This window comes from Numenius arquata, chromosome 6 (genome assembly GCF_964106895.1).
Source record: "Numenius arquata chromosome 6, bNumArq3.hap1.1, whole genome shotgun sequence".
Lineage (NCBI taxonomy): Eukaryota > Metazoa > Chordata > Aves > Charadriiformes > Scolopacidae > Numenius > Numenius arquata.
Window position 1 is genome coordinate 54,307,058 of NC_133581.1, and position 24,385 is coordinate 54,331,442.

Consider the following 24,385-nt stretch of genomic DNA (forward strand, 5'->3'; position numbering starts at 1 on the left):
CCACTGAGGGTCTTCAAATTATCAATATTTGCACCATGAAAATAGAAGGGTGTTGCCAAGAAAGCATGTTTTTCAGTTATGATCTCCTAAAGACGTTATTTACAGAATGCCGCATAGCAGATTAATGTTTGTTGATCTAATTTTATTTGTGTTTAATGCTTATTTTTGGAAGCTAACTTCATTGTTATAAATTATATTCCAGTAACTTTCTAAGGCATGTATTTTCAACAGACAGCCATACTGGGTCGCCTAAAACTGTATCTTCATGTTACAACAATTAACCACTGCTAATTATCAGTTTAAAGGTTATTGGATGTGATTGTCAGTGTATATTCAATATTCTACAATCAGTATCACAGATCTAGTGCTTGTAATAAGTGTCAGACTGACAGCCTCTTATAGGTCAGATAAAATACTGCCTGGCGTAGAAGCAGGCAACAGCGTATCTCCCTTGTGAGGTTAAAGGATTGCCTTTCAAAATACTGAAAAGGAAGGTAACAACTTTCTATCCCTAGCCTCTTCAGAATATTCATTATGCTCAAAGCGTCCACTATCAAAATGTTATTCAGTGGCTCTTTTATTAGAAATACTACTTTGAAAAGCTGTAGTAAATTAGTTTCATTAGCGATCAGAGGTGAATGTTTATTCTGGTCCATTATTTTTAAAGTGGATGCTTAACATAGAGAACTTAAATCCGAATTTAGTTGCCTAAATAATTAGCCTGGTGTTTAGGAATACTGAGGCTTTGCAATTTCTAGCTTATTGGCATCTGAATGACTTCCTCCACTTTTAAAAGCAAATCAGCTGTTTTGTGACCTAACTGCTCCTCTATACAACCTCAGGGCTACAAGTTTGGAAACTATGACCTGACAGTTCATACCGCAAAAAATATTCCATTATTGCAGTGTTTCCCCAAAAACTTAGACGGTACTTTGGATGAGAGTTTAGTAACTCAGTGCTTGTTGTATTTTCTGTTGCTGCCTAGAAACCAGTAACTCTCATGATCATAAATGTCTAAAGACACGGACAAATTCTGTAGAGTAACTACTTTAAAAAGTTATGTACCATTTTGTCTCCTCTGTCCATAGTTGCTCTTAATAAACATTGATTTATCATGCTTCCAACAAAGTCAGTGACCCAGAGAGAACACCATAAGTGAGAAACAAGGATACAAAAAATGAAATTGATTGAAACAAGGAAGCAAAGAATGAAATTGATTGATATTAGTAGTAATTATCAAAAAACCCCACGTCTCTAGTCATCTAACAGATGCTTCTTGTTGCACATTAACCTGTATATGTTTTGGTACATGAGACTAATCTATGTTTTCTTTATCTGATGCTTTAGAAAACCCTAGGAGAGAAGATCCAAGAGACAATGGTAGGGCACAGTGGGTTAGGTCCACGTGACCTGCTCTCGCCTGAAAGCGGCAGCCTGGTAAGGCAGCTGGAGGTCAGGATCAAAGAACTGAAAGGGTGGCTGAGAGATACAGAGCTTTTCATCTTCAATTCCTGTCTGAGACAAGAAAATGAAGGAACAATGAATACTGAGAAACAACTTCAATATTTTAAGGTAATAAAAAAAAATAATCATCATTTTCATAGAGAGATGCCTCTTTATGGTAGGATAAAATATTTATCTTATACATAACAATGCAATGCATGTACATATGTAATCGTAATCATATATTCGTATTTTCACCTTCATGTCTGTACTATTTGTTCATTCATGTTGATTTTATTGAATCTTATATATTTATTCCTTAGACTTATTGCAAAAGAGGCTAATCACACCGCAATTGGAAAAGTAACAGTATTCTTTCATTCTACTTCACTGTAGAGTTTTGTCACAAAAAGCTTCACTCTGAGTTTCACTCCCTACATCAGTTATTGTGTTGTGTGACCATCAGTTTAATTTATTTTTCTGCAGATAGGAGTCAAAAATAGCCTATTTGAGGTCACATTTATAGAGATACAAATTTAGCGTACATGAGAAAATATTCACATTTGTGGTGAATAGATATGTGGAAAAAGACGTGTACACTGTCAGATTTGCATTAATCTAGGCCACATCTTAAACCTAAGCCTGAAGATTTATGGAAAGGAGGGCAAAGAATTGTAGTCACAATGATATATTCAGGTGGATAAGCTCCTTCAACTGAAGGCCAGCATTCAGCTTTGCAACTGACAGTGGAGGTCATATGTTTTGTTCCATTCCCCAAAAGTAGTGGGACAATTTAGGAAAGAGGGCTATTAAATTAGCAAACAAACCTAGTAGAACCATGTGATTTTCTTCTGTTCATAGCCATCACTTCTAAATAAACCCTCACCTGAGTCATCATTACAGGTCACTTTACTCTGCAAGTGATCTTTGACAAAAGAATAAGAAAGAAATCACAAGTAATTGTTGAGCTTTAGAGGTAAAAAAGGTTTTTTCTCTTCCACTAGTTCACCAGGGCATCTAGGGCAACAGGACTCTTAAGGTGATGGACAATTTGTTAAATACTCACCTCAAAGGGCACGTTGCAAACACTTCTAAACAAATATTTTTTTATACAAGCATTCAAGAAAACAACAGCAGAAAAATTAGTTTTCCCAATTAGTTGTTCCTTAACTCTTCCTTTTCCAATCATGAGGATTAGTGAGAAGGTTGTGTCAATGTAGATAAAGTTGGTTGGGTTTTTTTCAGGTTCCTGAGCATGTCCATGTGAATCCAATTTTAAGTTTTCTTTTGACATCCATATTGTTTGGGGTTTTTAGTGATTTGTCGTCTTCTGCTAATGGGGGAAAAAATCATGCTGATTCTGTTTGTTGTATCAGCAAACTTCAAAGCTAGTGACTATGAAGGACTGTTGATAGACCTGCAGAACTTCACAGCAGTACATCCATGTTTTCCATAGGAAATGCTGGATGCTTCTTATTTCTGTGGAAAATCCTACCGTTTATTTAAGTACATAACTATGAATTTGAAAATCTAATTTCAGACAAACTTGGTTTTAAATATGTATTTTTTTATATATGGCTAATACTTTTATATATATATATATATGTGAACAGAAATACCATAGCTATATTACTTATGTATTTGGAACGTGCATAAATCTCTCAAGTGAAATCTTTTGATATATATGACATGATGTCATGCCAAGAGCTCTAGAGATAGTTAAACAGGATAGTACCACCCACCATGATGTAACCAGAGTATTTCATTACTTGGTTGATTATCTATTAATTACATAAATAATACATTAATTATTTTCAAAATGGTAGCCATTAGAGTATAAAAAATAATTACCTATCAAATATGGTGAGAGCACATCACTTTGTCATATATATTAAACTATCTTTGTCTCATTAAATCTGAAATCCAGTATAAGTAAGTTTTCCATTCTTCACTGATCTCCTGGGGAAGTGTATAAAAGAGAAAATGGGTATAATTAACAATACTGCAATGTATAATACATATATTTGAGAAAGAACATTTTGAACATTTTCAAAAACATTAGCTATGCCACTAGTAGAAAACCTGCTGGGGTTTAGTTTGACTTACTTTCCACTTAACTTAAGAGTTTAACCTTATTACTGCTTTCACTGCGGTAAGTGAATCATTGTTTCTTAATGGAAATTTATTGTGCTGCACCATCCTGATTATACACATAGCCACTGTACACAGAGAAACACTTTTAATAAAATAAACTCAACAATGCCGTTGATTTTCATTCCATATGTTACGTTTTAAATTACACTTATGCCTTAGGAAAAACAGTTATTTCATTTTTCAGGTGTTTTCCTTTCATTTTGCAATTGGAGAATGAATTGAATGTATAGTTCACGTGCAGTTGGGACCCAAGATGAGAACAATGTGGTGGGAGGAGGGGTTGTTAAATTCACTAGTAGAAAATTATTTTGACTTTTTTGTTTTCTCTTCTAAAAAAACGTGCCATATTTATTTGACTGTTCTTCTTATTAAAGAATGTACTACTGCATTACTTTTGGGATATTGCTGTGCAATAATAATACTTAACATTTCTATAGTACTACCCAGCCAGGGACCTGTACATGCTGTACAAACATTAACGAACTAAGCCTCACTAACCCTTTAAGGTAGGTTTTATTATCCCATTTTTAGAAATGAGGGAAATAAAATGCAAGGCGATTAAGTGACTTTTCCAGGTTTTCACAGAAAGTCAATGGCTGTGTTAGGGTAGAATACAGCTACGGTGACCCTCATCTTGGGCGCTAACCACAAGGCAGCCCTTCCTTTCTTCCTCTAGGTGACTTCTTGGTATGTTCCATTTTCATATGTGATGAAAAGAGGGTGCTTTCTTGCATCTACTGCTGTTTCTTGTTTATATTCAAAATTCAAATATGGCTAAGTATATCTGGCTGATTTTTTCTATTGTTATTAGCATATTTAGATATTAGAATTATTGGAATATTATTAGTTAAGGTCACTACCGAGTTTATGTAAGTTCCTGTATTTCTTAGTTTTGTGGAAACTATGTTGTATACTTTGGTCAGGCCAGCGATCTCTGTGCAACGCAATGTGCAGTTGGTCTGCAGAGCCATATTGTTACTCATTCCACCAGCTTTCAGTGCTCCTGGCTGCCTCAAACATTTTCATACTTAGTTACAAAGGAGAAGCATGAACTTTGCTTCAGTCTGTAGTGACACTTGCTGGCCATTCCACAGCAGCATTAAGTCAGCTTCCAAGTGTAGCCAAAGCTGGGCTGATGTTAAAAATGGTGAAAGAGTGACCATAAGTTGCACAGCTGTAAAGGGGGAAGCATGGGTGTCTTATTCCTGGTTTGTTTTCTTGTGTTGCAACATGAGAAAGCCATGGATCTGGACTAAGAAAATCAAGAGATTGAGTTAAAATTCATGAGATTGTCATAACTACGAACATATATTTATTTTATTTATTCATCCTTTTTATTTCCATTCTGCCTTTTGAGTCCCTTGAGTTCATGTCTTCTAGCTTTTCACTGAAATGATGAGGACTAGAACCAGAAACATGCTTTTTAAATTAAATACAAGATTCTCAGGTAAACACATAATTCTAGCAGCTGAAAGACCTAATGTCATGAGACTAATAATTGGCACAACTGATTTCCTAACCTAATGATGTATGGCAATTTTGTGGGTCAGGAGAGATTTGGAGCAGGAAAGAATGAGGAGCAATAATAAGAATTCACATCCTTTCATGAAAGTTTTAGTAAATTTCATTTGAGTAAGGTCTAGCCAGAAATTTGTGTGCTTGTTGGCTTGTAAGTAAAAGTGTTCTGCCACATTTGCTTTTATGTGTCTGGGACTTCAAAACCATGCTGTTTTCTCTGCAAAATGCCCTCCAAAAGACAGCAAGGGAGCTTATATAATTAGTCATATATTTCTGTCACTTGCAATAAAACTTATGACTTTAAGTGTTCAATATGGAGAAATGACCCATCAGCATCAAAAAGGTCGTTGTTATGGCTTTGGCTCACAGACCAGCTTCTCAAGAACAAGCTTAGACTTGCAAGTATCTGCCCATCTTGGAATCTGTTCTCAATCACATACAACTAGGAAAGCTTCTATTGCTTTCAGTAGCAAGATTTATAAAGGATCCTGTTCTCCTTCAGGGAACAGGATTTTCCGGCCCAGAGCAGGATTTTAGCAAAGATTTTCTGCTAAATAGTGTTCTTTGGCAACAATAAAGTTGCATTTCATGTAGTATTCTGATCTGGTTTTATTTGAAGCAATAAGCAACATGATATATATTGTCATAGCTGTCTCCTAAATCTGTATTTGGGCCTTTAAAAAAGAGAGGCCAGATTTTCAGCAGTACTGAAAGCTTGTGGTTCTCATTGACTTTAGTCAGTGGATCCATTAAAGAAATCAGACTGCTTATTCATACCAAAAAATTGTTGGAAACGTTTTCTCATTTAAAATTTCTAGAAGTCAATGGTCTATTGAATTCTATAGCTAGTAGTATTTGTAGGCATTTATGTTTGACTTGTAAACAGTGTGACTTATCTGATGCTTGTCACTATTTCTAATGAGTAGACTCACTCGGAAGTGTGTTTTCATCTTCCACTAAATTTGTGACTGAGCATACCAGATGATGCAGTATCACTTAAAAAAAAAAAAGTATTTCTCAGCACCATCTCTCATTTCTGTAATGCCTAAAGCAACTGAACTTTCTGATTAAGCAATATAGGTTCCATTGATGATTAATAATCAATCAGTTAATCAGTACTTCTTATAATGCTTTTCATTTTAACTAAGTTTGCACAAGAGTCAGCACTGTATGTCTTACAAACAATTCAGTTAAACATAACTCTAGCAAATATAACACAAGTCAGTTTGGGACCATATAAGATTATGGCCAAACTGAAATCAAAGAAAAGTATTGACTTTGAGTAAGGGTTTGGGGACTCAGAGATTGGAGAAAAGTGCTGGCTGTTCCTACACGTGCCAGGAATCACTTTTGCTACTGCATTTTGGATCCTTTACAATTTTTGGAATGATGTTCCTGGCAGAGCTGCAGTCAAAGAATTACAGAAATTCAATGTGCACGTAACAAAAGTATGCAAAACAGTTTCCAATAGAAGGTCCAAATGAAGTCAAGCAGGATTTAATCCTTTTTATACCTCTAAGATGATAAAAAAAGTAATAATTTTAATAAATGTCTCAGAAAGAATGTGACTTCAGAGCCCTACATCTTCTCACAGATGAAGAAATGTTTACCCAAATTTTGTTTGGATTAAATTTTAACAAACAGGAAGGCATGCGGTATTAAATCTTATGAAAAACAGGTAGGATTCCAAAGTCAAATGTAGCCTGATGACACTTACAATGATTTGAAGCAAACTCAGGCTGAATTTACGTGACTCACCATCCCAAAGCAGCACTATTGTAGGCCACTTAAATGAGAAGCCACCTCTTATATTAGAGCAGGTCTACATATTTTTTGCCTAAAATGTGTTATTTTGTCCCTAATACAATCCATGGTTTTATAGCTCTATTTTAATTTTAATATACTCAAATATCAATGCTTAATGCTATATACACACAGAGACTCAGTGCTCAAATACTTAATATACTCAAATGTGTCTCAATTTTTGATTTAATATACGTATTACTTACTGAAAGAAAGTTCAGTTTGTATTTCAATAAGCTCTCCCTATTTAAGGCAACAGTAATACAATTTACAGTTCCCATTTAGGACTAAATATCCCATCTGAGATAGCAGCTTTCATTCCATCATCCCATTTGGACTGTGAAGGTTGAACTGCAAATTCTCTGAGTTTTTTTACATTGTGTCATGGTTTAACCCCAGCTGGCAACTAGGACCACACAGCTGCTCCCTCACACACACACCCCTGTAGAGAAGGGCAGGGAGAAGAGATAAAAAAGGAGGGGTTAGGGAGAAGAAAAACAACCTCGTGGACTGAGATAAAGACAGTTTAATAGAGCAATAACAGAAAAGAAAAATAACAATAATAGTAACAATAATGATAATGGCACAGATCATTCTCACTGCCTGGTGAATTGGCACCGTCCAGAGCAGTGATCGCTGGTTCCTCCCTCCTGGCCAACCCCGGTTTATATACCAAGCACGACATCTGTGGTTCAGAATATTCCTATTGGCCGTTATGTTGTTCTATCTATGCTCCTTCTCAACTTATATTGGAAGCTGAAAAAATTCCTTGAAAGTATAAACATCACTTGGCAACAACTAAAACAATATGCATTATTGGCATTTTTTTCACAGGAATCACTAGAAAGAAAATTAACTCTTTCCCAGCTGAAACCAGGACACATTGTTACTTAGCTTTTAATTAATAAAAATATCAAAATTAATCATAAACAGTATCTGGTTGTCTAAAAACATTTTCCCCCACAAACACTCACTTTGCTGAGAGAAAGAAATGGACTCAGAAGATCTAGCTCCCAGGGATGGTTAGGTCTGACATGTTGCGGGGTTTCACAGAGGTATCGTAAAATCCCTGCAGGCAGTTCTAATTCAGCAGTGGCAATGGGCTTCCGGACTAAGACTGGGGTGTGGGATGGAGGTTACTGTAGTAACAGGAAGAACCGTGGGTTCAGCAGACCTCAGACACAGCAGTACACTGAATCTTTTGATGGAGGAGAGAATAGTGGCTATTTTTAGACTATTAATTCATATTTTCTTCTTTCCTAGCTCTTTTTTTATGTACTGTCTCCTTATTTCTGGTATACCAAGATAACCCTGTAGACAGCATAGCCATATGATAGAGGTATGTTAAAACAGGCTGGCTTTAAATACGTACAGTGCAGAAATCTTGTCTGGGCTTCTTATATAGTAATTGGGGGCAAAAAACCACTTTTGGGATGCAATTAACCTGTCCTGTTTTAGGCATCTGACAACAGAGAAGATGTAGTGTACCTCAGAACACCTGCTTCTAAACAACTAGCTCAGACGTCAAGTTCTCCATTAGCTCAGATGAATCCAGCTCAAGGAATCATCAGGAATGCCTTTAAGACTTGAGGGACTTGAAGATGTTGAGGCAACTGCAATCCCAGCTCAGAAAGATTTACTGCTAATATCTGTGAGGTTCTCTCAGACTGACTGCAGGCTTATTTCTTTTCCAGAGAAGTTGAGGCTGAATTTCTCTCTCAGCCCTTCTGAATGTACAATAGGGTGCTTGTTTGAACCTGTGCCTCCTGGAGCAGGTGAGAAGGACGCAATGGGGCTCTTTTCCCTATCTTTCTTATTCTACTGGGATGGTCTGTGTGTAATTCTCATGTCAAGAGTAGGCTTGTAAGACTTGAGGTCTGACTCAAGCAGACTAACATAGAAGACACCCTGGCTTACAGAGAAATCTGTCCCAAACTGGCCATTACAAAGTAAAATTTGCAATTTCATAGTGACAAATGGCTTACAGTTCCTTTCCCAAACCTTTTGCATCAATGACATCAGCAGACTTTGGGCTATATTTCCCCTCTAGTCATGGCCTCTTGAAGAGTGAGATATCTAGAAGTGAAAATAGCTGACTTGGCTTCTTTTGAGAGAATATTCTCAGTTCCATCACTTATTATTGTCGTTATCATTGAAGATATAATTGAGTTTCTTCTTTTGACCCACCCAAATAACTCCTTGAAAATGTGACTGCTTGTTGTCCTGCTGTTGCCTTGAAGACCTATTTGCTGCAAAAACAGAATCTTTCTCTTCTGTTACTGTCGTGGTTTCGGCCGAATTTACCAAAACCAGACCGACAGATGGCCCGTCCCCCCCCTTTCCCCCCCCCAAAAGAGGAGAGAAGAGGAGAAAGAGATAAGGAGATTCAGAAGTTTAGAATGAACTAAACTACTTTAATGAAGAATTAATATTAAAATAAAAATAAAGATGAAAATAATGAAATAGATACAATATATACAAAACCGTATCAAGCTCCCAGGATGACAGTCACGTCACCGGCAGGCACTGGGGAAGTCCCAGACTGGACTCAGCGACGGATGGGAACTGGATTCCAGCTCTGGAGTCAGGAACACATGGATCAGGATCAAAGGCAGATGAACAGACAGAGTCCTCTCTGGACGTCGGCCATCGCAGGAAGGGAGCTGACCCTTTGATCCCTCAGCTTTAATACTGAGCATGGGGCAGATGGGATGGAATACCCCAGTTGGTCAGGTTTGGGTCACCTGTCCTGTCCACTCCTCCCCACTGATGTGACCTCTTTACGTTTTTTTCTGTTTCCGACCCTCTAAGGGGGCAAATAACGAAATTGGCTGACCTTGGTTGTTGTAGCAATAAGTATAAGCAAGGGCCTCCCTGCATATCATTCCTTGGCATGGAGCACAAACATGGGTCTTATCATTCTGAGAACGAGCAGTTTTCTCCACAATATGCTGTTAATTTCAGAGAGTTAGAGGAGGCCTAGCTAGGATGTAAAGTTACAGAACAGAAAATTGGTTCGGTTTTACTTCAAACCGGGACAGTTACTATCAACCTGGAAAAGGAAAAGGAAAATGAGAAAAAAGCAAAAGATGACAAAAGACAAAGAAATCTTTCCCCTAAAAGTAAGCTAAGATTGACTTCCACTAATAAGGGTTGGTACTTTGGTTGGCTTCTAAGCTTTATTTCCATTGCTAGTGATAATTTATAGAAAAACAAGTACAGTGTGGATCAGAAATATAAAAGAGTTAACAAAAATACACTGTACTCTCTCCATTAAGGTCCACTTTGTACTACTGCATGTGATTATACGATTTATTTCGTTGTCTATAACTGCCCCTTTGGAGCCATAGCATTGCATTTTCAGGTGCAAATCTCTCCAATATTAGTGGATTATTGATTGAATAGTGTTCTCTGGAGCCATTAAATCCTACTAATGAGGTTTTTCTTTAATTGGTGGATCATTGACCTAGTAGATCATTGCCTAATTTTTGTTTCAGCACTGGACAGGTTTCCCAAGTTTCATCTTTGCACATAAGTTAATAGATCATAGTTGCAATAGGGAATATTATTATAGACTGTATTAGTACCTTTACTCACACTAAAAATAATTTCATACTTCCAGGAAACCCATTGGTTTTAGTAGAATTATTTTCAGGGTAAAGTGTAATTCAGTATGAGTAAGAATATGAGTGTAAAAAGAACAGGCCTTCAGTAGCATCCTGAAGTGTTATTGCAATCCTTATCAGGTATATTATGTATCACATGTATGAGATGTGAGTCAGGAATGGAATTTGCAGACTGGCAACATATTACTAGAGACGGAAGAGTGGCTTAGATTATGCTTCCTGCATAAAGTCAATGCCAAAAAAAAATATATATACGCATTCCTGCCCTTTGCAGGATGATTCCCTTCCTGGTCTGTTAGGAAAGTGCTGTATTTCCTCATGTTAGAGTAAAACTGAAGGCCTGGCTTCTAATCTGATGGATTTCCTGTGCATGTCACCATCAGCTGATGATGCAATGTCATTTGTAGTGCACCACCTTTCCCTTTATCATAGTGATGCTTATTTTCATGTTTGTACACAATAAGAGGAATCTTGTTATGGTCTCTAGTCTAAGATTTAGTGAAGGAAAGAAAGCCTGTTTTGTGCCCTCTTTGATTTCATCCTGTCTAGTCATCTTACTCCAATCCTGTTGTCCAGGCAATGGAAGAATGGCAGTTGAAAGTGCAATCATATGAGTAGCACTGAGCCTTTAAGACCATCATACACAAGCAGTCACCTCATCCAGACACTTGGCTTTTGACAACCCTTAGTTTTTTGACTGCCGTTCACAGTTCATCTTGACCCCATCACCTGCTTCTGTCCTCACTTCTACCTGCTCATAGCCCTTGTGCTAAACTGTGCATTGTCAAAGTCATGTTTGCCTAATTTGTCCAAGAGGCAAGTTAATGTTAATTTAAAATTTAACATATTAATGCAAACACTTGCCTAAAACTTATTTATACAAGTAAGATACTGAGGTACGTTAGCCTTCTTCAAGTATGAGTGAACCTACCTCATCGTAGTGTTGCCTGGCTCTGGTTGATTCTGCTGCAAGTAACTTCTCGTGTTGGGAACCTTTAGTTTTGTCTTGAGCTGAAGCCCCCAAATGTGTGTATATTTATGATTAAGATATGGCAAAAGAATGAAAATAATGTTTTTGTCTTTTAATGATATATCCATTCTGGGGATGCATTGCTTTTTTGATATAAGACAAGGAACACCATTTCTAGAAAAGCCTGTTTGCTGTCCTTGTGCATATACCGATACACATGAAAGCACCATAATATATTTTCTTCTGTTTACCCTGGAGCAGCTCAAGCTGTACATTTTTGAATCCAAGCTAAATTTGCTTCACTGACACAAGAAAAAAGCCAAAGGAAACCACTTTTTCCTTACTCATTAGATGTGTTTATTTTCCTTTTCCTATCATCCTGACTGTCCTGGAGTCTCCAAAAGATTAGTCTAATTTATTTTATGTTCATTGTTTTCCCATAAAAAGTAATACCAATGTATTGCAGGATGTTTTTTTCCTGTAATTCAGAATAGGGTAGATTGTCACTACATTTCAGAATATACCAGGTCCGTTGCACCAGGACAGCAAAAATGCATGTTCCACCATCTGTGGAGGAACTAGATTAAGAAAGGTATTAAGTACAGTATTAACATCTGAACCTCAGCCTGAGGGTTACAGGTATTGATGTACATCCATGCAAGGAATTCTTTTCTTTTAAGCCTCTTATATAGCTCTGAGGCAAGATACGGAGTTTTAACAGTTTTACCTGTTCACTAAAGATGGCTGAAATTCTGATACCTGACAGTTTTTAGGTAATTGGAGGGTGTTTCTTGGTATCTAATGTGTGATGTATGTTGAGAAACAGGTTGATTTCTTTTAAGGTGTAGTTCTAAGTGAATTCTAACTACTGGAAATAAAGTTGAGCCTAACTTATGCCTCACTTGATTTTGTGAAGTTTCCACCTGTACCTTAAGTCATTTAATCCCTTGAATTCCTGCACACCTTCATTTGAAACTTCGCCCAGTGTGGTGATCTAGCAAAAATTTCAAGTTTGTAATGTCCGCTAAAGTCATATGAATTTTTGGGTAGTGTAGTTCAGGATTCATTACAAAAGCAGAAGATAGCACTGATATTTATCCTACCTGTCTGATGCTTTCCTTACTTTTATGTTAGCATTTTCGGGGGGCAAAAAATGAAACACACATACACACACCCCCCAAAAAAATGGCAAATCATGCCACTTCTTTCAGTATTTCTTTGTTGGATCTGTTTCTCTGGAAAGAAAACTTCTCAAATTGAACTGAAGGCATGTATAAACTCAAACAGTGACAGACTAGAAAAATGGATCCTCCTACCATCGTGTCTGGCTCCTCTGTCTGGATGACTTGACATATCCCCTGGAACCAAGTTAACCCTAACTTTGCAGTGTGTGGTAAATAGCTCTAAAATATTTCAGTGTGAAAATGGATCTAATTAATCCCCTGTATGGAACATGAGAAAAATAAGGCTTGGAAAAGCTACGTTGTATTTCAGTAGGGAAGACGCATTTACATCCAACACTGTTTTTCTTTTATTTTTAAAAGTTACCTTCCTGTAATTGCACACTAGTTTAGAGCTAAGATAGGAGCATCTTAACAATAATGGGCACTTTTTTAACAGATTATTGCCAAAAGTGCATTCTTTATTCCAGGGAGACACTGTAATAGATACCAGTGCTTTAGTAATGATACAAGCAATCTGTAAGCTATTATAGTTTCTTTTATAGTAACTTAATCTTCATATTGTTTTATATGTCTGGAATTTTAATAGTGTTTTTAATTTATGAAGAGAATTATATTACATATTACTAGTTACATGGGAATATGAGCTAAATATCAGACCATTGAACTATATTCTTACAAACAAATATTTTGAAGTACTTAAGTGAGCTTAAGGAATAGAACAAAGAAATTAAAGAAAGTCATACAGATATAATAGCAGCTTTTATGGAATGAGCCCAGAACATCTATTCTGGATTGTTACTGTTTTAATGCATGTATTGTACTTCAAGGGAAAAATGGGAAAGAACGTGGGTGCTTTTAGAACACTATTTAAAAATAAGTATTTTCTTTAAAATAAATATATGTACCTAATTAATAAATTTATTTGCATTATTGATTGCAAATAATCACAAATTCCCATGTAATTTTTAATGCTAGTGAAAGAATGAATCAATAAAAGCACTTGATTATATGTAGTATGTAAGCGCCTATTTAGATTCTTGAAACCAGTGCAAAAATGAAGTATTTTTTTCTATTAGTTCATTGAGATTTTTAATATGTATAGAAACAGACACAGTTCACAAGGAATATAGTGAACTGTGCTCAGACTTGTAGGAGAGATATTGTAACAAGCAGTGAGTTACAGGAAGATATGATCAGCGTAGCAATTTACTGGTTGTAATGCTATTAAAAGTACGGCTTTTAAATAAAGAGAACCGGTTCACTGTTTGGAAAGAAGTCATATTCTACTTTAAACTGTCATTCTGTATTTCTGACTTGCAATTAGACGATATTTCTAAAATGTCAGTCCCAGATTCTGTTGTGACTGTCATCGTAATAAAATGTGACAGCAAAGATATTATATCAATACTTTTTCCATAATTAGCATTAAAGATCTCTCAAGGGTTAAGTACAAAGGTTTTCCACTGAATGGTCTGCAAGCCTTGTGCCTTTAAAATCTTTTAATATAGCCAAGACTGGTGACAACCAGGAGACAAATCCATGAACAAATCCGTTTGGAGAGAATAGTTTTGTGGTGTGTGATGTATGTTACGTAAATGAGCTTATTAGGACTCTCATCTATTTTATTATTGGTGCCCAATTTAATAGAGGCATTTAAAAAACAATATTTCTGCCTGACTCCTTGAAATGAAGAAGATACATTGATATAATTGAGAGCAAATGATTGCATGTTGTGCCATTTAATCATGTCATTTTTCAATTGCTGTTTTTTGCACTTCACTGCATACTTATAGAATATTTAGCTTCAGTATAGATTAAGTCCCACAGTATGCAACTGAGTAGAGTTCTCATATTAGGTGACATTTTCTTTTAACCTTGAAATCAGCAAAAGCACACAGGTTTGGCAGTATTTTGCTAAAAGATGACAAGTCATCATTTATTTCCCATCTTTGTAATTTAGCTTTTTTGTTTCGAGGAATTTCTTTCTTAGTAATTTTTTTTAGGTATTATTTGGTTTCTTTTTCATTCAGAAACAGAAATTCTTATTTTTGCCATGGGTGTCATAAAGATGGAATATGGAATACAGGGATGCATCGCCCCAGACAAGACAAGTTCCAGCTGTCATTGCCATTGCACAAGAAATACTGAAAATTAAACTTTACCCAGCATTTGAGACCACTTTGTTTCCTGTTTTCCCCTTATTTGTATATTAGTGATGTTAGCCATGATTCTTAAAGTTTCACATTATCACTTTTGAAAAATGAAGTGCTGCACTAGCCAAAAATCAGATGTAAAAAGGCATTTTTTTAAGAGTTGCAGTTTGGGTGGTGTAGCTTCCATTCTTGTATTCTGCTTTAATTTCTGCATATGGCGGTTGTACTAAATAACAACAGTTCCATCTTCATTTTGTCTTCCATCAGGCAACAAGTGATGCAATAGGAAGGGTATCATTCCCTCCCTCCCTCACATACCCACATCCTGTAACAGGGAGGAAGAGTAAGCCTTTAACAGACCAAGGTTAGGCAGAAACTTCCTCTTTGATCTTGTCATTCTGGATTTATCTGCAGCTGATCTTCTTTCGTTTTTCTAAAAACACTCAGTATTGCCCATACACAGAAACACAACATACACCTAGAAATAGCATTTGTTTCAGTATAGCTTGGCATTTCTTCTGAACCTGAAAGCACAAAGAAAATCCATCTGTGAAAGTTACCATTTGTCATCTTCTAACTATTTTCAGACCTCTGAGCACCTCTACATGGACCTTTATTATTTCTAATTGTAGACTGAAAGCAAAAAAGATGGAAATAGTGGAAAGAACTTCAAATCACACAAAAAAGAATTCCCTGAACAATATGTAATAAATGATGCTACAAAAATCATACATCATTATGTAGTGATTTTTATATGTGGATTATGTGGATTTAAGTGAACTAATCTTAAACTGACTTTTAAACTATTTTTAAGCCGTCCCGCTGAATTCACTGAGAACCTTAGTACTTTTAAATGATTCATATTAAACACTTGCTCAAGTACCTTGATGTAACATTGCTTCAGTGGCCAACTCATCTATCATCTTTGTGAGAAAGCCAACTTCCATGTCCTTCAGTCAAGCAGAGCAGGCGATGTGGCACAGCTCAGGCACTGGTATGTTGCAGGAAGGCTAAGGGATGGAGAGGGATTGAGGCTTGTGGGGCTCTAATATTTCTCAACTTCCCACCTTTCTATGCCTCCCACACTCTCTGGCACTGCCTAAAGCTACACACGTGTTTCTGGTCATATGCCATTCACTTAAGAGTCACGCAGCTATGCAGAGCACCTTCTGTTCAGATCATGGCTACTTCCATCCCCATAGATAGTGCCATTAGCCCATGGCTTGGAAAGAGTGTTTGATGTCATTCGACTCGGCAGGGGCTTTTCCAGATGATTTAAGGCATGGTATTAACAAGCTGTGAAAGTAGTTTCAGCTAGCCCTTTTTAGCTATGCGGGTGATAACTTCAAAGCACTGAAAATAGGAGTAGGCAGAGGGAAGAAAAATCTCCCAAGATTCTAACAGCACAGACGGGAATCCTCAGTATGAGAAAATATGACTCGTAATAATGTTATAATGAATAACACCTCAATGTTATCAGGGTATCTGTTGTGAAGCAAAGGACTCAGATACAAAATCAAGTTCATACACAGCAGCTGCAGTTACTGTGTATACTCTTAGCCTGCAGCAAAAAAGTCAAATGCATTAATTTAAGTCTTGCTGCAAATGATTTAAGTGAATGTGTTTCTCCCACGTTTGCAAAGGTTTGGATTGTATTTACAGTTACCACAGCTCAATGGGCACATGATAGTGTGAGGAGCCACAATCGAAAGTGTCTGATCTCTTAATCTGTACTTCAGCAAATCTGCACACACAGGATGCTAAGCAAGCCTAGCTGATGCACCTCAGTCTACTGTTAGGTCATTTCCTAATTTTCTGAACTGTCAAGTACCCAGCAGCTTACTGTAGCAGCTGTAGACCAACAGGCCCAAGCTTCAGTAGACAAACTCATCATTTTTCTTTTCCTTTTTTTTTATTAATCACTAATTATAGCTGTTCATTCACAATGTAGAATGTACCTTGCAAATAGTTAAAGTAACCAGGGTACTGGAAGCATACTTTGCATGTACAATTGCCATATTGCCAGGTTTTTATAGAAGCATGCCATTTTAACAACAACAGAACATGGATGGATATACAACACTGTGAGATGTCATGTCATAGGATACAGGCAATTATTGTGTCCCTTTAGGACACTGTATACCAGACCCTAATACTGCTTAGACTCATTATTTCTAGTGCTATTATATAGGGTTTAAAGATGTCTTTACATGATTAAGTTCTCTGGCTTTTAAAGTATTGTTGCTACAGCCAACTCTTTCAACACAGTGTTAGATACAAGCACTTCATTCTTCTCCTGTTTAATATTAACGGTAATATCATGTAATAAAATTGAAACAAAAGTGCCATAGGCCTAATTGTACTGTCACAGCCATGTAAATCAGAAATAGCTTCAGCAAAGCTACTGTTATTATGCTGGTGTAAAATTGATGTAAATTAGAAATGACTTGGATGCTGTAGCTCTGCTTGCAGATAGCACAATGTAAAGGCCTCACTTAAACTCCCATATAATGGCTTATGAATTAAATACTCCTTACCTCATCATATTATATGGTATTGTATCAAAAACGAACAATATTTATAAGGGATGACATAATCAGGTAGATCAAGGTAAGTTAATGTTATGGGGCAAGCTTCTGAGCTGTATTGACTTCCATGAAGTTGCTGCAGATCTATGTAGATTTGGCTGCCATCAGTATTTACTGTACTATCACTTCCATAAAACTGAATTGCTTAGCTGTTATACAATGTAAAATAAGAATCCTGACTTTGTCTTTAGGTAGATTTTTTTGGTTTGGTTTTTTCCTGATGTGATGTTAGGCTACCGAACAACATCAGGAAGGAAATGTGCCAGACTTGGTGGTTATATCAAGAACTGTGTAGGAAACTAGTAATGAACTGTAGGAAAATAAATAAGGGTGAGTTCAGGAAACGTAAGTGGAAATGCAGCTCTGGTATAAATTGAATAATAAAATTCCTGGTCATATTTTGCCATAAATAGGGGTTTGGGAATTTGTCATTCACCTTATTTAAAATTCAGAAATATTAAAGGTACAGGGTTCTCTCATTATAGAAGTAATAGAATTCTAGCTATTACAGAGTTAGGGTAATTTAAATAGCTATAGAATGCATTATATCAATAAGTGGAACATCTGTATGAAATGTCCACCTGCTGATATACTACTCAGTGTACTTTACAATGAAATGTACTTAATCATTTTAAGACGTCTTCTAATGAAGCCTTATCGGGATTAACATTTTGAACACAAATACTTTTAGGCATTAAAACTCCCACTTTAAATGAGATTGCATTGTCTTGTTTACCCTTGTTGATTAATAAGCAATCTGTTAACTGTTAGAACAGCCCAATTGTGCCAGTGAAAGTAGATTAGTAATTCAGCTATGGTTGTGGGTTTAATCATCATTTCTCTTGAAGCCTTGGAATAAAAAAAAATACTTGCACACTATCCATAGGCAAAGAAAAGATATATATTTTTAGATGTGCATACCAATGTTTTGCTTCAGACTTTCAGCTTAGTATTATTGATCAAACACATACTTCCAGCAGCAAAATACTCCTGTGAGGTACATTTCTAAGTATAAGTTCCAATTTTTAAAGAAAAAGTGATATGAAAATCTGGAACTTGAATTCACTTTCTATAGAATGTTATTGCTTTGCTAATAAAATTCAAGAAGGCAGGTCCTGATTTTTTGTCAGTTAATGCTTGTGAACAGCTTTGAGAGATGCTGTGACTTTTTTTGTTTGCTTATTGTGATTAAATGGAAGCTTAAAGGCAAATACCTTGTCTTCAAAAAAGATGATAGTTCAGATTTTCTCATGGGGTCATGCACTTTCATCTGTGGCATCCCACAGAGGGAAACAGATGTTGGCAAGTTACAATTTAAATTATCTGGAAAGCTCCCACGTGTGGAGCACAGTCCTGTTAAGTTCAGGAGTAGCACAGGCCCACGATGATAGTTGAATACTTAAACTATGCAATGCTATAAAAGTATAGGGTCTCAGAAGCCGGGCTGAAGCAGACATCCTCAGTTGCCTTTGCGCTTTGTGTACCCCAGCTTCATAGATGTTATTATTAAAACACATTATGATTTAATAAAATCTTTGTTTGATGTTGAATGACGGTAGTGTGTGATTGTGGATAAAACCATGCTTGAGAGCACCCCATGCCATCAACTGCTTCCGGGTGTTACAGCTCTCTTTAGTTTTGGCATGTAGGATGCATTATTAATACTGCTATTCAATGAGATTCTCAGTGTAGTTACTTAGGTTTCTGGCGTAGAACCAACATATCCTGACTCCCATCAATATTCAGCAATATTAGGGCTTAGTGATTGTCTCCCATCATGCAGTTCATGTCAGATTGCATTCTTGGTAGCACTGGAGTCGGTATGATGAAGTAAATGCAGGGAATAACTCATCTTTAAGAAGGATACAGTTATCATAGTATTCCTACATGTATTTAAATATGGAACTACCCTGGAAATATTTTATAATGAAGAAAACATCTGTAAAGGATTTTGTACTGATTTTTCTCCTTCCTTAAGGTTTCTCCTCTGACAGAGTACATATGACCCATAATTTCTGTTGTTTTTGCTAAATATATATATATATATATTCTCATTGCACGGATACAATTTTTTCTCCCATTTTTTCCTGAAGAATTTCTGAAGCTGATTACTGTCAGGGTAACTCATTTCAGATGTGTCCCAGTTGAATGAAAAGAAAAGGAAGAATAAACCAGTCTACACCATAAAACTTTCAACATTATTGAGACAGTTAGCTATGTGTGGCATTTGTTTGAAGGAGACTAAAAGTAGCTTTACTCCTTCTGTGCTACTAAGATTAAGACTGTGTTTATCTGAAAATAAAACGTTAAGCTTTGACACTAAGTATAGGAATTTATGAAAAAAGTACTGGAAGACAGAAATTGGGCACCATTAAATATCAGATAATAGTTAATGTTTTAATTTGCATAGTATTCCACACTGACATCTGTTGTTTGTCTGTCCTGCAGTCTCTATGCTGTGAGATCAAACAGAGACGTCGTGGGGTAGCCTCTGTGCTGCGACTATGCCAGCACCTCCTGGATGACCAGGAGACTTGCAACCTAAATGCAGATCACCAGTCCATGCAGCTGATAATCGTAAACCTTGAGAGGCGGTGGGAAGCCATTGTCATGCAAGCTGTCCAGTGGCAAACAAGGCTACAGATGAGACTGGAAAAAGACTCGGTGAGTGATGCTTGCTTTAAAAAGGTCTCATGTGGTTTCATTCTTCACGAGAGACACTTTTTCAGTGCAAGACAAACACATTCATCTCAGAGTGTTTTCTTCTGATTGAAGATGCCATTCCTAGTATTTACTGTGAGTGGAGCTTTAGTTTTTCACAAAGTATTGTATTCTATGTACAAAACTGATTAATAAGATAAAGTCACAATATACATGTTCTGTTTGCTGGATATTTAATCTCATTGCATCTGATCCTGTCAAGTAATGAAAACAGTCTTCTCTTGTTGCTATGTTGCTCAGTACCTAACAGAACTGGGCCCAGAGACATATTTCACTGATTGCAAATGTATTTCAGAAAAAGTATTTTCTGTTTAAGTAAGACTGGTTTTAATTAGCATCCAAGCAGTAGACGTGTATTTCACATAGAATGCCATGGGTATGTGATTAATATACAATTCTGTGTTATTTGAATATAAGCAAAATGCATTAATTTGCTTTTATCTTAGGGAAATGACTCCTAGGAGGCAAAATAGTACTCTGCTTAAACCATCCATTAAGTGGCATAAATTAGACAGGTTTTCTACAGCATAAAACTATTACAATACAGTATCTACATTTAAACAATAAACCATAGGGGGAACAAAATAATCCCTACTATAACACCATTGACTGTAATGGATGAATTGGCTCAGCATGCCTTGTGCTACTATCATAATGCTGAAGTCTGTATACTGCAGCTACATTGACAGCAGTGATAACCCTATGTAGTGCATACACTGAAGAGCCTTGGGAACAAATGACATATATTTAGCTTACATAATTTTTTAGGTTTATATCAAGCAAATAAAAGGAAAAAATGCTTGACACTTACATGCTTCCTAACAATTATCAGACTAACAGTGAAATACTACTTTTGACTTCTTTTTGTTAAAGTTGCTTTACAAAAATAACAGAAGCTGAAATTCTCTTGTTCAGTTATGGTAGTGTAGTATGAAGATATACAAGACATTGCTCAGAAACACTAGCAGTTCCTGAGTGAAAATACTATTAGTCTAAATAGGCCAAGAAACGGTGAGTTAGTGAGGAGGATGCTTGGGACGAGTGAACTGATGAAGGTAGTATTAATCTGTTGCCTGCCTGCCTTTGTCAAATTTATAAAGTAGGAGTGCTCCTCTGCCTGTTTGGTTTATTGGCTGCTTTGCTATAGCTATTGAGATAGAAATGGGACTTGAGGAAACAATAAGGTTTGAATAGACTTTCAGGACAAGTCAAACAGGGTGTTTCTCTGTATGAGGCAACAAGGAAGGAAGACATTGAAAAACAGATGGTGTGTCAGCGTTGATTTTATAAGCTCAGGAGTAGTCAACAGACAATGTAAGAAGCGTAGATAACTGAGGAGTCAGTTAAGCTCCCCAAAATTTGATCTGGTTAGAAGAAGTGTAAAAATGGTGAAGCTACCTGTGACTGTACAAGGGTATAGAGAATGCAAAATATTATTTTTCAGCCTTTCCTTGTACATCTTTGTGCAGAGAGGGAAGTATTGACTCAAGGGAAAGACTATGGGAAACAACCAACAAGGTCAATGAAGAGATTTCACTATATGACCATCTTAATGATGCTAAGATTCCTTTCACAGAGCTAGCAAGAGCTGTAGATGTCACAGCTGATGCAAATTACCAGAAGGAGAACAATCATACCTACAGAGCTTGAAGAAAAGAGGAGATTTGGGGAGGACAGAGCAAGAGTTCTGTTTTGTCTGTGTTCAGTTTATGTTCATGGACATTTAGGAGGAGATATTTATAAGGGAAGAGTAACTGGTGTCATCTACCTGGGCTTGTGCAAAGCTTTTGACGCTGTACCACACAACATCCTTGTCTCTAAATTGGAGAGACATTGATTTGATGGATGGACCACTTGGTGGATAAGGAACTGGCTGGCTGGTCGCGCTCAAACAGTTGCAGTCAAAAACTCAATGTCCAAGTGGTGAGCAGTGACGAGTGGTGTTCCTCGGGGGTCAGTACTAGGACTGGTACTGTTTAACATCTTTGTTGGAGACACAGACAGCAGGATTGAGTGCACCCTCAGCAAGTTTGCTGATGACAACAAGCTGTGTGGAGTGCTCAACACATCCAGGGAAGGGATGCCATCCAGAGGGACCTTGACAGGCTTGAGCGGTGGGCCTGTGCAAACCTCATGAAGTTCAACCAGGCCAAGTACAAGGTCCTGCACATGGATCGGGGCAAGGCCAAGCACAAATACAGGCTGGGCAGAGAATGGCTTGAGAGCAGCCCTGAGAAGAAGGACTTGGAGGTATCGGTGGATGAGAAGCTAAACATGAGATAGCAGTGCATGCTGGCAGCCCAGAAGGCCAACTATATCCTGGGCTGCATCAAAAGAAGCGTGGCCAGCAGATCAAGGGAGATGATTCTGCCCCTCTACTCCACTCTGGTGAGACCCCACCTGGAGTACTGCATCCAGGTCTGGGTTCCCCAACATAAGAAGGACATGGACATGTTGGAGCAAGTCCAGAGGAAGGGCACAAAGATGATGAGAGAGGGCTGGAGCACCTCTCCTATGAAGACAGGCTGAGAGAGCGGGGGTTGTTCAACCTGGAGAAGAGAAGGCTCTTGGAAGACCTTATACCAGCCTTTCAGTACCTAAAGGGGGCCTACAGGAGAGATGAGGTAGCACTCTTTATCAGGGAGTGTAGTGATAGGACAAGCCGTAATGGTTTTAAACTGAAAGAGAGTAGATTTAGATTAGATATTAGGAAGAAATTCTTTACTCTGGGAGTGGTGAGACACTGGAACAGGCTGCCGAGAGAAGCTGTGGAGGCCACATCCCTGGAAATGTTCAAGGCCAGGTTGGATCGATCTTTGAGCAACCTGGTCTAGTGGGAGGTGTCCCTGCTCATGGCAGGGAGGGTCGAACTCGGTGATCTTTTAGGTCCCTTCCAACTCTAACTGTTCTATGATTCTCTGATTTAAAAAAGCAACAGAAGAGTGGGGCTAGATACAAAGGAGCTTACTTGAGGCTTCAGTCCAAAGATGGGAATCTGCAGGTATCTGAATGTATATTATCACCTAAAAAGGAGAAAGGGAAGCAGGTAAGGAAAAAAGTTTTTTTGAGTCTAGTAAAAAGCAGAAGATGAAGGACAAACAATTAGCAAAAAACCACAAAGGAGGTAGAAAAGGAATCTATAGAGCAGAAAAATCCAAGACAGTAATTTGCTGAGAATCTGATCAAGTGGAGTCAAAAGTAAATCAGAAGCTAGTATAATAAAGATCATGAGAATATGTTAGAGAAATTTCAGCGGAATTAAAGGAATAAACAGAATTATGAGGATGAGAATGAAGCTGAATAGAAAATGGAAGCAGGAGTTTTAAACAATGCATTCACATTTAAATGAGAGGAAAGTCAAGAAATAAAAGAAGACAAATGCCATCTCAACAGTGGCAGAGAGGCAACATTCTTGAGTTTTGATGGTAATGAATCTGGGAGAGCAAGAAACGAGAATAGAAGAGAAGTCAGCAGTGAAATAGGCTGGGCAAGTGAATGGGTTAGAAGATAAATATGAGACTGAGGAATAGAAAAAAATGATAAAGAAAGATAATATAATACTAGAGCTTTTTCATTCTCTTCAGAAACACTACTTGTATTTTTGTGATAGTTCCGTCTTCAGAATATTAATCATATTACTAATCTATTACATCAATAGCGCTAGTAAACTGTTGGTTAGCGTTACACAAAATGTTTAATGAGCTGACCAGCAGTAGAAAAAACAATTGAGTTTTGGAGCTTCAAAACCAAGTGTGTACTGTGCAACAGCCAAACCAAAATAGATAGTTCTCAGAATCCTGAATTTTAGTTGCTAGAGGCTGAGTATCTGTTGGTTGTATAACTGCCTAAGAGATTGGACTGGTTTTCTACTGTGCTTCTCTAAAAGGAAAAGTACCACAAAAATGATGAACTACCTTTTTCATCTACAAAACTTATCATTTTGTTGTAGTAAATAAGTATATTCTACTGAACTTGGTCCAAAAACAAGTTGCATTTGTGAGATAGCTTAGAGAGTATTGAACAGAGGTCCAAGTTATTGTAGTGAAAGCATATTATCTCCCTTTGCATGTGGGCAGCTGCTGTGTGGAAGCAGTTCACTGTTTGTAGCTGCAGTTACTCTAAATAAACTGTTATGAGCTAATTAGAGCTTGGCGCTGCTCTTGCAGCAGGAGCAAAGTACGTCTTGTGTTTCTGTTAGGGATTGCAATCAATCAGCAGTTGAGGC

At 37.2% G+C, this 24,385-nt stretch overlaps 1 protein-coding gene across 1 annotated transcript in view; it reads left to right on the plus strand.

Annotated features, from left to right (window-relative positions):
• AKAP6 (A-kinase anchoring protein 6) overlaps positions 1-24,385 on the plus strand; it is a 229,355-nt gene that overhangs the window by 177,547 nt on the left and 27,423 nt on the right. The window contains exons 10-11 of the mRNA XM_074148618.1: positions 1,348-1,572; positions 19,888-20,103. Of these exons, the coding sequence (XP_074004719.1) occupies positions 1,348-1,572; positions 19,888-20,103 (441 nt within the window). The remainder of the gene's footprint in view (positions 1-1,347; positions 1,573-19,887; positions 20,104-24,385) is intronic.